General features: G+C 40.1%; 1 protein-coding gene across 5 annotated transcripts in view; it reads right to left on the reverse strand.

The window, feature by feature from the left end:
- Positions 1–500: 500 nt before the first annotated feature.
- The window catches only part of NOL4 (nucleolar protein 4), a 189326-nt gene continuing 177170 nt past the window's right edge, over positions 501–12656 (reverse strand). For all 5 annotated transcript variants that reach the window (XM_071418921.1, XM_071418929.1, XM_071418911.1 and 2 more), the window contains 2 exons: positions 8899–8979; positions 501–2449 (listed from right to left, as the gene is read on the reverse strand). In XM_071418921.1, coding sequence (XP_071275022.1) covers positions 2256–2449; positions 8899–8979 — 275 coding nt within the window. In that variant the 3' untranslated portion in view covers positions 501–2255. The remainder of the gene's footprint in view (positions 2450–8898; positions 8980–12656) is intronic.

Genomic DNA, 12656 nt, shown 5'->3' on the forward strand with positions numbered 1-12656 from the left:
GACCCCAAACTTTCCTACTTCTCCCTCAAGAGAAGGAGTAATTGAGGGAGAAGAAAGAGCAGTCAGAGGACAGAAAACTGAATTAAATTTCTTACCTCCTTGTCCTCTAGCTTCTTGTCCTTACCTGGATTTAGCAAAAGAGCTTGAAAAGTGGTGAGGCTGCTCAGCTGAGCAGAAACAAATGCACCTCCTAAGTGATGGGGAACAACTGGTAAGGATTTGCAACAATATTCTCACATCCAAGAACAGGGGCCTCTAAAAAGACATCCAATAGTTTTTTAAGAACAAATGTAGAGTGGCACAATGGTGTTCCCTCCAGCCAACTTTAAATTATATATACTAGTTACTCAATCCTACTGGATTTACTAAGCAATATTGAGAAACGATGTTTGAGGGGCTGCATGAATTGGACTGGAAGGCCATTTTCCCTCTTTAAAGACCATTACAGTTATAGCTTTAAATGTTATTCTATTTAAATGTTATAATGTTTCACAATCATGTATTTAAACACAGAAATCTGTTTATTTACCCAAACAAAACAGAGGAAATGATTCCAGCCCTCAGGTTTTGAATTCTCATTTAAATATGTGAACATGAGTCCACAACTTAGAGATGTTTGTGTATCTATGTACCTCCAAAATACTCATATTTCATAGGCTTTTTCACATTAATATTCACCAACAGTATCACAAAAGTTCTTTTTCTTTTACATAACTGTAAGCAACAGTAATTCTAGAAACACTAGAGAAAAAAAAAGCATAGCAATGTCCACAGTTACAAGAAAAAGTGCACATTACTTGGTCACAATCACAGTCATTACTTGGAAAACTATATGTAACAAGTAGATATAAAATATCACTGATGCCTTAAACTCATTGTCAAAAACGGAATTACATAAAATTTTGTACATGAAATAAGGCAAATTTAGGAATGCACAAGAAACTTGTTATTCAACAAAAGCTAAACAACAGAACAGATAGTACAATAAGCATAAACTAAAGTACCTTTTTCTATATACTTAAAAAGAAGCCTGCCATAGTGCACAAAGAAAACACCATTAATGTGTAATCAATATTATAAAATAAGAAATAGAGGGGTTGGGAAGAGTGGGGAAGGGGAGAGAAGAGTTTTATTATAGTTGCAGCTGCATCCACTTACAGTTTTGTACAGGTTTTACCTAGGCCTGGGAATTATACAAATTATACCAGAAGTGTCAATGACCTTCCTTGGTAAGAATTTTGTTTAAATTAAGGAAAAAAAATAAATACACACAAGAGTGCAAATTTTCAGATTGTCACTTGCAACCTCTTAACATTCATCATCTACATCCAATCACAACTAGAGGGACTTGTATAAGACAGCAGCAGTGATCATGGAGTCAGATGAGCTCACCGTAAGAAATCAAATCATCTTTTTTTTTCTCAACGATATGTCTTTTTTAAAAAACGCTCAACTCTTTATTAATTGCTAATAAAGCTGCAATATATTACAGAATGGAGTTGAGAATGGCATGAATGCAGGAAATGCATACTTCCTTTGGAAGGTATTCCATAGATGACAATTTACAGTACACGGGGGAGGAAATTATCCAGCATCAAGAGTTACTCGTTGTAGAAAGAATATGAAGTTGGGGAGAAGGGCACAGCCAGGGATTCAAGAGAGGAAAGGGGGACTTAAAATAGCTCCTCAAAACATTTTCAGGACCAGTGAAAAAGTTTACCAAAGTAAAAATGAAAAATCTTGAATGAAAACAAAAATCATTTGTTTCGTTTTTTATAAAAATTACATTTTTTTAAAATACAAGATCCTTTTAATTGCAATTGTGCCCTGTAGCAACAGGACATTTGGCAATGTTTTGCCATATACTGCAGCTTTAAGTCCAATGAGTCAGTATCACATTCCACTAATATTGCACTTGGATCTTGAACCACTTGTTTTAAAAAATCATCACAGCATCTTCTGTTTCCTCCACTTGTTAGAATGAGTTAATTTCTAGCCACTTTTTCGATATTTATGCTGACACACTAAAACAAAAGCAATAGCCTGGACACAGTAAAGTACCTCGGAAACACCAGAGGTCGAAGTTCACTTTAAGCACCTTAACACATCACTTTATGGATCAAGAACAGTGTGGCATTATGGTAATTAACTCTCCTAAAGGACTGTGCAGTAACTGAAGTGTGTGCTCTGGGAAATCAAAATGTCATTAGTGGAAATTCTGAGATAAGACCAGGCCGGTGTGAAGGTCACATGACTCAGTTCTGCTGCAAAATAAGGTTTTCCAGTTCATCTGCAGAGCGCAACAAGAACGCGGCTGATTCCCGGTACCCTGCCACGAGCTGCCTCACTGCGTTTATTTCGGTGGGACTCAGCTGGGGTCTGGAGCTGGAACTACTGGAGGATCCAGAGCTGCTTGCTAACTGCCTCTTCATACTGAGATCTGTTGGACCTGCAGACAGCAAAGGGAAAGAAAAGAAGCTTCAGATCGGCTGCCAGAGACGTTTCACAGGTTTGTAGAGACCAATGCAGAGCAGTAGGACCTGCTCTCAGCTGAGTGCAAGTAGCAGAAATAAGCAATAATTGTTCTGTTACCAGTCACCTTGACAGGAACTACAGCAATTTATATTTATGTATCACAGACCCCACTTACAGAACATGAGGGGCAAGTCCACTGCCAGCAGAAAATTACCCTCCAGGGGCATATTCTAACAGTGTGAGCCACTCGCACCCCAAACCCTGCCCTGGGATCTGATGATGGTGATCAGGCAGAAGGTTCACCTCCTGTGCCTCTCCCCAGCTCCAGCTGCCATGGTGGACTTCATGGCAATATGCACACTTGCAATTTTTATCACAGAAAATCCAACTTATGTTCTCTAGACAGCTATTTTCACATTTTATGCTTCAATCAGCATGTGGCCAGATTGAATCCCTTGCAGACGTAGATAAATGGTCATCCACATGACTTGCCTGATGCTGTCTGATCACTTACATAAATAGCTGCTCATGAATGAGATTAGGCTGGTGACAATCTGGCTGCCACAGTGAGGAGCACACTATCATCTGTGAGGGCTGCATACAGCTGGCAACACATTGCAAGGATCTTGTAAGGCCAGAACACTGACAAGAGATTCTGCAGCAATCACCATGCTGTTGTATTGGCAGCTCACAGCAATATGCTTAGCACTTTTCTTCAAAAAATATTCTCAAGACCATGAATACTTCATATGGAAGACAGCATTCCTGAGGGCAGTCTGCAGGTTACTCTGATTGGCAAAACATCTGCCATCATGAACTTTAGCTTTGTGTGGAATTTCCTTGGCTGTTTGATCAGTTATTAACCAGCTAAGATGCATGGTGCCTTATTAAAGTGTTTGTAATTTCCACTTAGTACATTTTTTTTCTTCCTGGAGTGTAAATTTGGACAGGTAGAATTGGACTGAGGATTTTTTTTGAGCATATATAGAAGGATATAGATGGCAACTATACCTATTAAGCAAATCTGGGAAATATTGCTCTCTCATTTTGGCAATATAGCAAATCTGTACTTCCAGCAGGTAGACGACCAGACTAGCCTCACCCTAATCTTAATACTCTCCTGGAAATTGGGATCAAGACATCCAAAGCAATGGATCTTGCTTTCCTATGAGAAAAATGTCACTCTTCAATTTGATCAGTACGCTATATGTCAATGCCAAGATTTTCCAGCAAAGACTGGAATAATTTTAAAATTTAGCATATGCAACTGCAGAACACAGAACACACTAATTCATACTGTGGAGGTTCTCCTAAATAATCCCAAAAAAATTATAAGATTCAAAAACACAGACTTGCAATCATAAGCACTAATGGCAAGAGATGCCTGATTTTCAGAAGCTGAAGATCTGGTCATAAACCTTATTTAATTTTCTTCCTTATATATCTGTGCAGAGGTACAGGTGAGACCACAAAAAATGTGGAGATTGCCATGTCCCTACAAAAACTGAAGTCAATGAAAAATTTCCCTTTTAGTGAATAAAAGCAGAGCTGGGACTATGAAAAGAAACTACTCAAACAGAAAGGGTCCTATTAGATCTGATTTCCTACTACACAACTAGCATGAGCAGCACTTACCCTTACAACTTGTATTATCTGGTTTTACACCAGCATAAATGAACTGACTTTTAAATGACTTCCAGTGTACAGAGGATAAATTAAGCATAATTAACTTAGAATTAGAATTTGTTTGGTGTGACCACATGCTGCAGGAAAATCATGACTGTGAAGAAGCTCAGAGGACATGTTTAAATAAAATCTTACCCAGCACAGGGAAGAATGGTTTACCAATCATAACACCAGTTGGGCTGAATGGTTGTAAAGAGCCATTAAAGACTTCTACATTTATTGAGGCAGTAGTGAAAAAGCTGCCACTGACATATTGAGGGCATTGTACTCCATATGAACCTACTTTAACTTTTATGTTCTTTCCTCGACTTTCATTCATGTCACTGCCAAACACACACACACACACACACACACACACACACAAAAAATATCTGGCAGAACAGAGTTTCTGCAATAGATAATTTCATTTTATGAAATGTAACTGTTTTCTCATTGGTAATCCAGATTTTAAGTGACAGAATAGGATATCAGTTTATGTCACTCATAAGTAAAATACACATGGAAATGTGCTTGGTCATATCTCTCAGGTTTTCCTTACACAAACTGATGGTGCACTGCTCTGAAAGGAAAGCTAAGAGAAGACCAGATATCCAATATGCACAAATCAGTATAAATCCTCACAAGTCTATAGGGTCACAGTAATTTACATAGTCTGAATATCTGGCTGGCTCTGTATTTCTCAATGTCTGGATTAACTTTCATGAAGAAAGTTTTTTAATTCTTCAGAATATTTATCTTTGCATCCTGGAGGTACTGGAAAAAGCCAGATGGCAGTCTGCATACACAAGGAACAACCACAACCCAAAACTCCTCTTGGTCTGGGAGATTTCTGTTACGTCAGAGCTCTTGTATACAAAGAAAATAAGATTTCTCAAATTTTAATGTACCCAGCTCCTTCAAACTACTTGGTGGGTGTCACTATAGGACATGAAAGAACACAAGCACACCACCATTCTCAAGGCGAAGGAAAAAAGGGTAGTTTATTTTCTGACTCTAACCTTTATAGTTTTCCAAAAGTGACAGTGGATTGGAGGGTGAAAGTGACACCTCTCCAATGACACTGGTCAAACCAACAGTCCATCAACTCTCTCCTCCTCCATAAAGGAATGCAAAACAATGAGTTGTTTACAGAAAGTGTGTGAGAAAGTTCACTACAAGAATGTCAACATCAGAAGGCTTAGAAAATCTTAAAAAACCAGAGTGACAGGTCGGCTTATTTTTTTTTTTTTTATTTACTAGGAAAATGGGATTTTACTTCACTCCCCAATTCCTGCCTTGTACTTAACAACTCACAGCACTGTCCTCCTTCCCCCTCAAAGAAAACCCCTCTGAGGAAAAACCCAAAGGAATACACACAGAGAGAAGTTTCATAGCTATGATTTTGGGACACTGAGAACACCCATGCCTTTTCAGGAAGGGAAGCTGCCAGAGAACTGAACAGAAAAAAAAAAAAGCCAATGCTTCATGTGGAGATAAGGATTTTAGCTCTTTTAATTATGTTATGTGACCCCTACATCTCACTTCTAAAGCTTGCCTATGACAGTCCAAGCTCTATATCTGGGAGAACACCTCACTCAGAGATTAGTCCCAGGATGTGTTATATTGGTCTCAGCTTTTAAGGGCTATGATAGACACTCACTGGCAGTAATAGAGATTCTCAAAGGTGGGCCAGGCTGCTAAATACTAAAATATTGTAACTTATTTGTAGCTTCATCAGTCATACCTGGTCATTTAAAAACTGAGGAATAAGTGCAACCTATAAGTGCATTCCTGTGCTGTAGATTTTTCCCATGCAATTTTATGCGAATCAGCTACTGAAACATGGAAGCCTAAAGCTTATTCATACCTACTGTATCTCTTTAATCAGAAAAATAAATCACAGCTATTTTGAAGGCTTAAAATAGCTGCTTAAGGACACTTTATGTATATCTATCTCCAGAAGCCATCATGACAGGTTACTAAATCTGGAAAAAGCTGAACAGCTTCACCACTATGTCTTTTTAACTCTTTACTATTTCTTTAGTCTATTTAACTTCATTTATTAAGCTGCCAGTCCTCACAGGAATGAGAAAGTGTATATTTGTAAAGACAGAAATCTGAATATTTCTGCAATGAATTTTGCAGTGTCAGGTTCCTCCAAGATGTTACTGCACATTTTAGCATACTGCTTCCTATTCTGGAGTACTTCAGGACTATTAAAAATCTTGATTGCAAACATTATTATCAGGTTCCACAATGTCTGCTGAGCAAGCAAAGATAAAGCATATATCACAGAGATTAAGACAGGAGAGTTATTTCCATTTTTTTCTTTCTCTTAGTGCATATTGCCTTAACATGAAATTGTCACCTTCCATGTTTCTATAACAGCACAACATTCCCACAAGCAGTGGATTAAACAAAGCTGAGACAAACCCTTTCTTTTATACTCTTTCAGAAGACTAAAGGCAGATTGTTCATCTGCTTCTTTTTTAGGTCACCTGATTGACACTTTAACATAAGAATATTTTTGATTTACTATCTCTGTCCAGTTACATTGACCTAATTTCCCCTGTGAGGTGCAATTGTTCTTGTTGGAACCACTTTAGGCTGAATATGAAAACTCTAAAAACCCACTCAATGTGCTAGACAAACATTCATCAAATTAGCTGCTAGAAATGTCTGCCACTAAATACACTGTGGAACAAGTGGCTTTTTCTGTAAATTACAAGACTTTAATGGAACTAGTTACTGCCTCATGCACTACTCATTACCAACGTGATTTATATCAAATCCCAAAATATGGGTCAGATGTAGATGTGTTGATACTGATTGCTTAGACACTATCAACTGTCTCAGCAAAATTCCCTTAAGAATTGTATGTTGTCACTGGGTAGCTACCAATCTTATAATTAACAACTACTGAAAGAATAATAAATGTGTCAGTGACTCTCAAAATGGTTATCACTATTGTAGATAATAATGTAGAATAAAAAAATATTTTTTAAAGCTTTATGTGCTCAAGCATCTACATGTTCATTAATAGTTAAGCAACCTTTTTCAGCAGTGATAATGCAAAAAGCAGTGACACTTATTTAGAGAAAAATACATTTGCTCATACTTTGAAATCTTCCTATAGCACCTATTCTGCTCTTCATTTTTTTCCCATGAATGGGTTTAGAAGAGAGGTTTGACTGCAAACCTTATATACTGCAATTAAACAAAATATAAAAAAAACTTATCAAAGTATGCCACCTTTTCTTTCCGAATCAGATGTATTTATTGTAATAAGAATGTTTTATTATGATTTTATGTATCTGTCAATGCTTCTTTTCCTCTTGCCTTCCAACACAGAGCAGATGTGCCTAAAAGTATTGCTTCAAGTGCCAGGAGAAATCAAGAAAACAGGAACTTGATGAATTGGAGCTTTTAAGCTCCTTTCTCCCTTCTACACCTCTCCCTCTGGAAGACACATCTTCTGCTACTTTAGACAGCAGGGAAAAAATGCTGTCTTGCCTGAGGAAAGTGATATGAAAAACACAGAAATGCCTACAGCCATCATTCATTTTCAGGGATCAGGACACACAGTGGTCTGTGATTAAATGATTATATGAGATCCTCCCTATCCAACACAGGAGATTAATTATGTGGTTTATACTGTGTTGCCTTAACAGTTGTCACCTCAGCTTTGCACAGAGGTAAGAAAGTCAGATACTGCCCAGTACATTCCATTTCCATCCCTGTGGTGGGAATGGAGTAGTACTTGCCTGTGCCACGTGTCCGACAATTTGAAGAGGATGAGGAAGAAGGAAGAGGAATGTGGGGAAGGTCTTAACAGAAAATTCAGCCAACATTTTCCATCAAGAAGTTCCCCTTTGCCAAAATACAGGTCAAAACATTTAACTTCTCCCAACCCCACCTTTTGGGTTTTCAAATGGGAATAAACACACTGTCCCAGGTTCCTATATCTATCACTCTTGATCTGTTTCTTCATGCTCCAGGTTCTGTGTTAGAGACAAACTGTGTTCTCTTTCCCCTCTGTCCACTTTGATGTCATCAGGGTAGCACTGAGAACACAAAAGACTGTGCAAGAGTATGGTATAAAGAAGACCTGGACAGAGGAACCACAACAAAAACCCCATTTAACTACTACACCCTGGCAAGCCAACCTGTGAATAACCCACTGAGCACTTTAAAAACTAGCTACATATTGGATATTCTCATCTGTTGGGGCTTTTTTCCTCCTAGTTTGCCACCAAGAATATCACCAAGTTTATCATTGCCATCAGCCATGCAAGTGCCAAGATTTTACAAAAGGTTACAACTTGACCCAATTTTTGGGTGTGGAAAGGAGGTGCCTTTCTTCCCTCTTATCTCATTAACAAGTGGACAAGAGTGCTCAGTACTCCTCTTCCTGCTGCAGATCAGCATGGTCATGGTCCTTGGAGGCTCCCCCAGCTACCCTGCTGTCTTCAGCAGGGCTGCAGCATCTGCAGGACCAGGATGCAAAGGACCAGGAAGGCTGGCTGGCACATGGGTAGGAGTCCTGGCTAAGGCAGGGCAGAGCTGGGAGGGCACAGCCTCTGGAAGGAATGGCAGGGAGGGGTGAGCAGTGTGAGAGAAGTCCCTGAGCCACCAGCTGGGCCATTAGGCCATCATGGTCTGCAGGCCTGCCCCTGGGAGAGGAGGCTGAAAGAGAAGCCTGCCAGGGCCAGGATCTGCCGTGGTGTGAACATAATGGGATTCAGCCAAAGAACTCACCTGAGCTGGAAGGGGACTGGACGTTTGTGGTGCCTGGGATGCAGTGCTGAGTTGTGGCTGTGCTGGAGGTAGGCTGCAGATCTGTGGAGAGAAAGGGAGACACAACACTTTGTCTTACTGTGACATGAGGGCATATTCTGCATGACCAGCCCAACACCAAGTCTGAAATACCCTCTTTCTACACACACAAAAGGAAGTGACTGACATTTCTGGCTAGTAAACCAGACAATGATGCAGAACAGTCCCAAATCACCTCCAGGCAACCCAGCTATGGCAGCAGAAACACATCCCACAACTCCTAGAGAAAATGGACTTCAGGAAATGAAGCAACTGCAAAGACCATGACTCCAAGGAGCCCAAAATTACTTCAGAGAGTGCTGACAGTCATCAGGAGAGGGCAGACACCAACTCACTGGCCTGAAATACATGGGGAGACAAGCCAATCCCACTTCCTCTGGAGATGCTCAGGCTACATGCAGGGACTTCAACAGCTCCTGGTGGTATCAAGAGATTTTCCTCTCAACATTATCTCCTGTCCTCACCCTCCTGCCCTCAAGCTGGACATTTTTCTGAGCTCAGTCCAGGAATGATAGAAGGGGGACAGCTGAAGCCTTTGTGGCTGGCTAAGAGCTGGCAGAAAAATTCTGCATTCACAGAGCTATTGCACCTTGGAGGTTCTCTATTCAGTTCTGTAACAGGAACTGCATTAGCCTTAAAAAGGGGAGCTGTGGAAATCCACCCTTCTCAAAGAGTAGCTCTCCTTCACTATCTAAACAAATCAAATACAACATGACCAAAGGCTTCTACCCAGCCCGTGTACGGGCTGACAGAGACTCTGTCAACCCACAGATTGCTTGGTGAATGTTTCCAGCCAAGCTGGATTGGTCTAAAATGTTTAAAAGGAGGGCAAAAGGAAACCTTGGTGCTGTAAGACCAAGCCTTTTCCTTCTGTGCTTTTTTGCCAGCCCATAATAAGGAGGGGTCATTGCACAAGCTGCTACATTCTGTTTGCTCATATTGAGCAGTTTCATGAAGGCTTGCCCCATGCAGTTGTGTGAGGAGCTAATTATGTCTCTGTAATTAGCCATGTGGAAGGACTGACCTCCCCATGAGGAGGGAAGCACTGCAACAGCAGGCAGAGAGAGGTCCCTGAGCCAGAGCCACCAAACAGTTGGGCGAACAGACAGCTAAGTCTGTAAGGTCAGAGTAGGGGTGAACTTTATATGGAGGAAATAGCCAAATTAAATGAGTCACAGAATACAAAATACATACATCAGCTGGACTACTAGACAGAGAGTTAATTGGACATTAATTATTATGTTACTGTGGGGGAAGGTCCAGAAATAGGTAATCAAGCAGTGAGTTTTAGATAGCTATTGCAGCTATTGCAACTTCTTTTTTTCCTGTTTTAGCAGACACAAAAAAAACAGACCTTATTTGTTTATACACGCATTCTGACTGAGGAGCCTATTTGTTTTTACACTAGGAGAACATCTGTAAATGTGACAAGAACATTTGATAGGTTACTATATTGAAAAGGAATTGCATTTTTAAATTAGTTCTTCGCTCCTGAAAACAATTCACAAGTAAATATCCTGTTCTCCAGAGAAGTATGTTATTAACCATTTTAACAGCCTTGCGTATGTTTGGAACAAGAGTCCTTGAAACAGTGTAATGACTGCAAGCAAGGGTCCTGTGAGGTCTGTCAGGAGGGCAATGGTTACTCCTGTCAACTGCAAGTCCAACCACTCCTCTTGTCTACCAATGGACACATGAGAGGACTGACAGATCTCACGGTCCTCCAAGTCCTCTCACTTCTCCTGTGGGGAAACCAGCTACCAGAGCCAGAGAAATTTACCCTGAATATCTGAGAGATAATTAGGTTGGCTCCTCGTTGGCTTTGCGTCAATGAGACTGGGGAATGAATGGAGTTGCCTTTCCACAACTTTCCTAATGATCGTCCTGATTTGACAAGTGGATCACAAATCACCAACCTAACTAGACTGTCAGCATCAAAAACTGGTTTCCAAGTCCTGGCACACAAAGCCCTTTGGTTCCCGGAGCTTACGTACTTTGACTCGTGCAGGATCCCTGTGGAGAAGATGGGCACCTTGGCACAACCTTCCAACTGTGCAACCATGTGGGAGAAGTGCAATGGCTTACTGGTTTTTCAAGGTAAAAGAACGTACAGACAAAATTGTCCAGTGAAAGTAGGGAAAGGCAAGGAAGAAGAAATGTTTGAGCATTTGTCTGTATAGAAACCTGTCTCGAGCTTTAATTGTGAAAAAACCACTGGAGTCCTCTGTGTTAAAGGCACAAAGAAGATGTGGCTTCTAATCAGAAGAAACGATGAATTGATGGCTAAAAATGCATGTGGTTGGATGGTGGGTGCTGCTGCCTATTATCTGTTCCCAACAAACCTCTCCTGTGATGCTACAGATGGCATTTAATTTGTACATAATTTTTTTAAATTGCATGCTGAGGCGACATAGAATACTTTTGCTTAAACCCCAAAAGTCAGTACAAAATGCTAGTTATGAAAATGGATCCTATTACAAGAAGTTTGAAGGGAAAAACAAGTACACAAAACAGTTGTGATTCCTCACAGTTTAAGATTATATAAACCAGGACAATATTGATGGCTTTTGCTGACAAATAACACATGGGGAGCTTAATCCTCCTCTTAGCTGGGCAAAAGAGCAAAAGCCAACTGTTTTCAGTGGGAACTGGTTCAGATCCTCTCTGGGCATAATGTAGAAGACAATTTTAAAGTTCTTGTGCATTTTCACAAACAAACCCAGATTTCCACGGCTTGTCTTACTGTAATGAAAATATTTGATCAGAGACCATATTCAGTGCCTCAGATGTGCTCTTCATGTGTATGGGAACAATTGTAATCATCATTCACACTGAGTCAAAGACTTTTGACAACTAAAGTATTACCTATTTAAAGACTTTCGAAAACTTAGCACAAATCATCCACAGACCTTTGAGAATTCTGCAGGCAGGGGTGAGGAAGAAGATGTGACTGAAGGTCCTCAGCACACCACATTCCAATAACTCCCTGCAGGCTGCAGCCCTGGTAGCATTTTGAAAATTGCTGAGCATGCTGAATGTAGAGGCTGTAGCTGAGCAATTATCATCTAGCCTAAGTCAGCTGCTCTACCTGAACTGGCACTCTAGCCTGCCAGACAGGGATCAGCCAGGGCAAAACCCCAGGGATTTCTCCATCCTCTGAGACATTTCTTTAAATACAGTCCTGGGAGTTGATAAAACCTCAGGCTTCCAGAGGAATTACATTTCTCTGACAGAGAGACAATACCCATTTTATCAGAAGGGTATTGCTCTGCATTTGTACAAAATCAATATGAGGGATAATTTCAAACAAATACTACAATTTGCTTACATTTTTATGTTACAAAAGCATGCCAATGTAGGAAGCAAGGTATGTTGTCTAAAGAAATGACACCACTTGTTTTTTTCAGGGGGACATACAACCTCATGGTGACATATTTACCTTATCATTTTTAGTGTAGGGTATAAATGAATATGCTGATTTCTCATTTAACACTTGTTATGCCAGATCCTTATCTGCAGTAAATTAAAGTAGCTGGTGAGACCACGTGACAAATCTATGTCAATTCATTTGTGTTACACAATATGGAGTTGAGTGTTTTGAAACTTGAGCCAAAGATATACTAATGGCCTCCTTTTGTGATCAGTGTAGGAGAGGACAGTAATGATAGGGTCCTATACAG

The sequence above is a fragment of the Agelaius tricolor genome, unplaced genomic scaffold (assembly GCF_023055355.1).
Source record: "Agelaius tricolor isolate 1412-34295 unplaced genomic scaffold, bAgeTri1.0.p SCAF_2, whole genome shotgun sequence".
Classification (NCBI taxonomy): Eukaryota; Metazoa; Chordata; class Aves; order Passeriformes; family Icteridae; genus Agelaius; species Agelaius tricolor.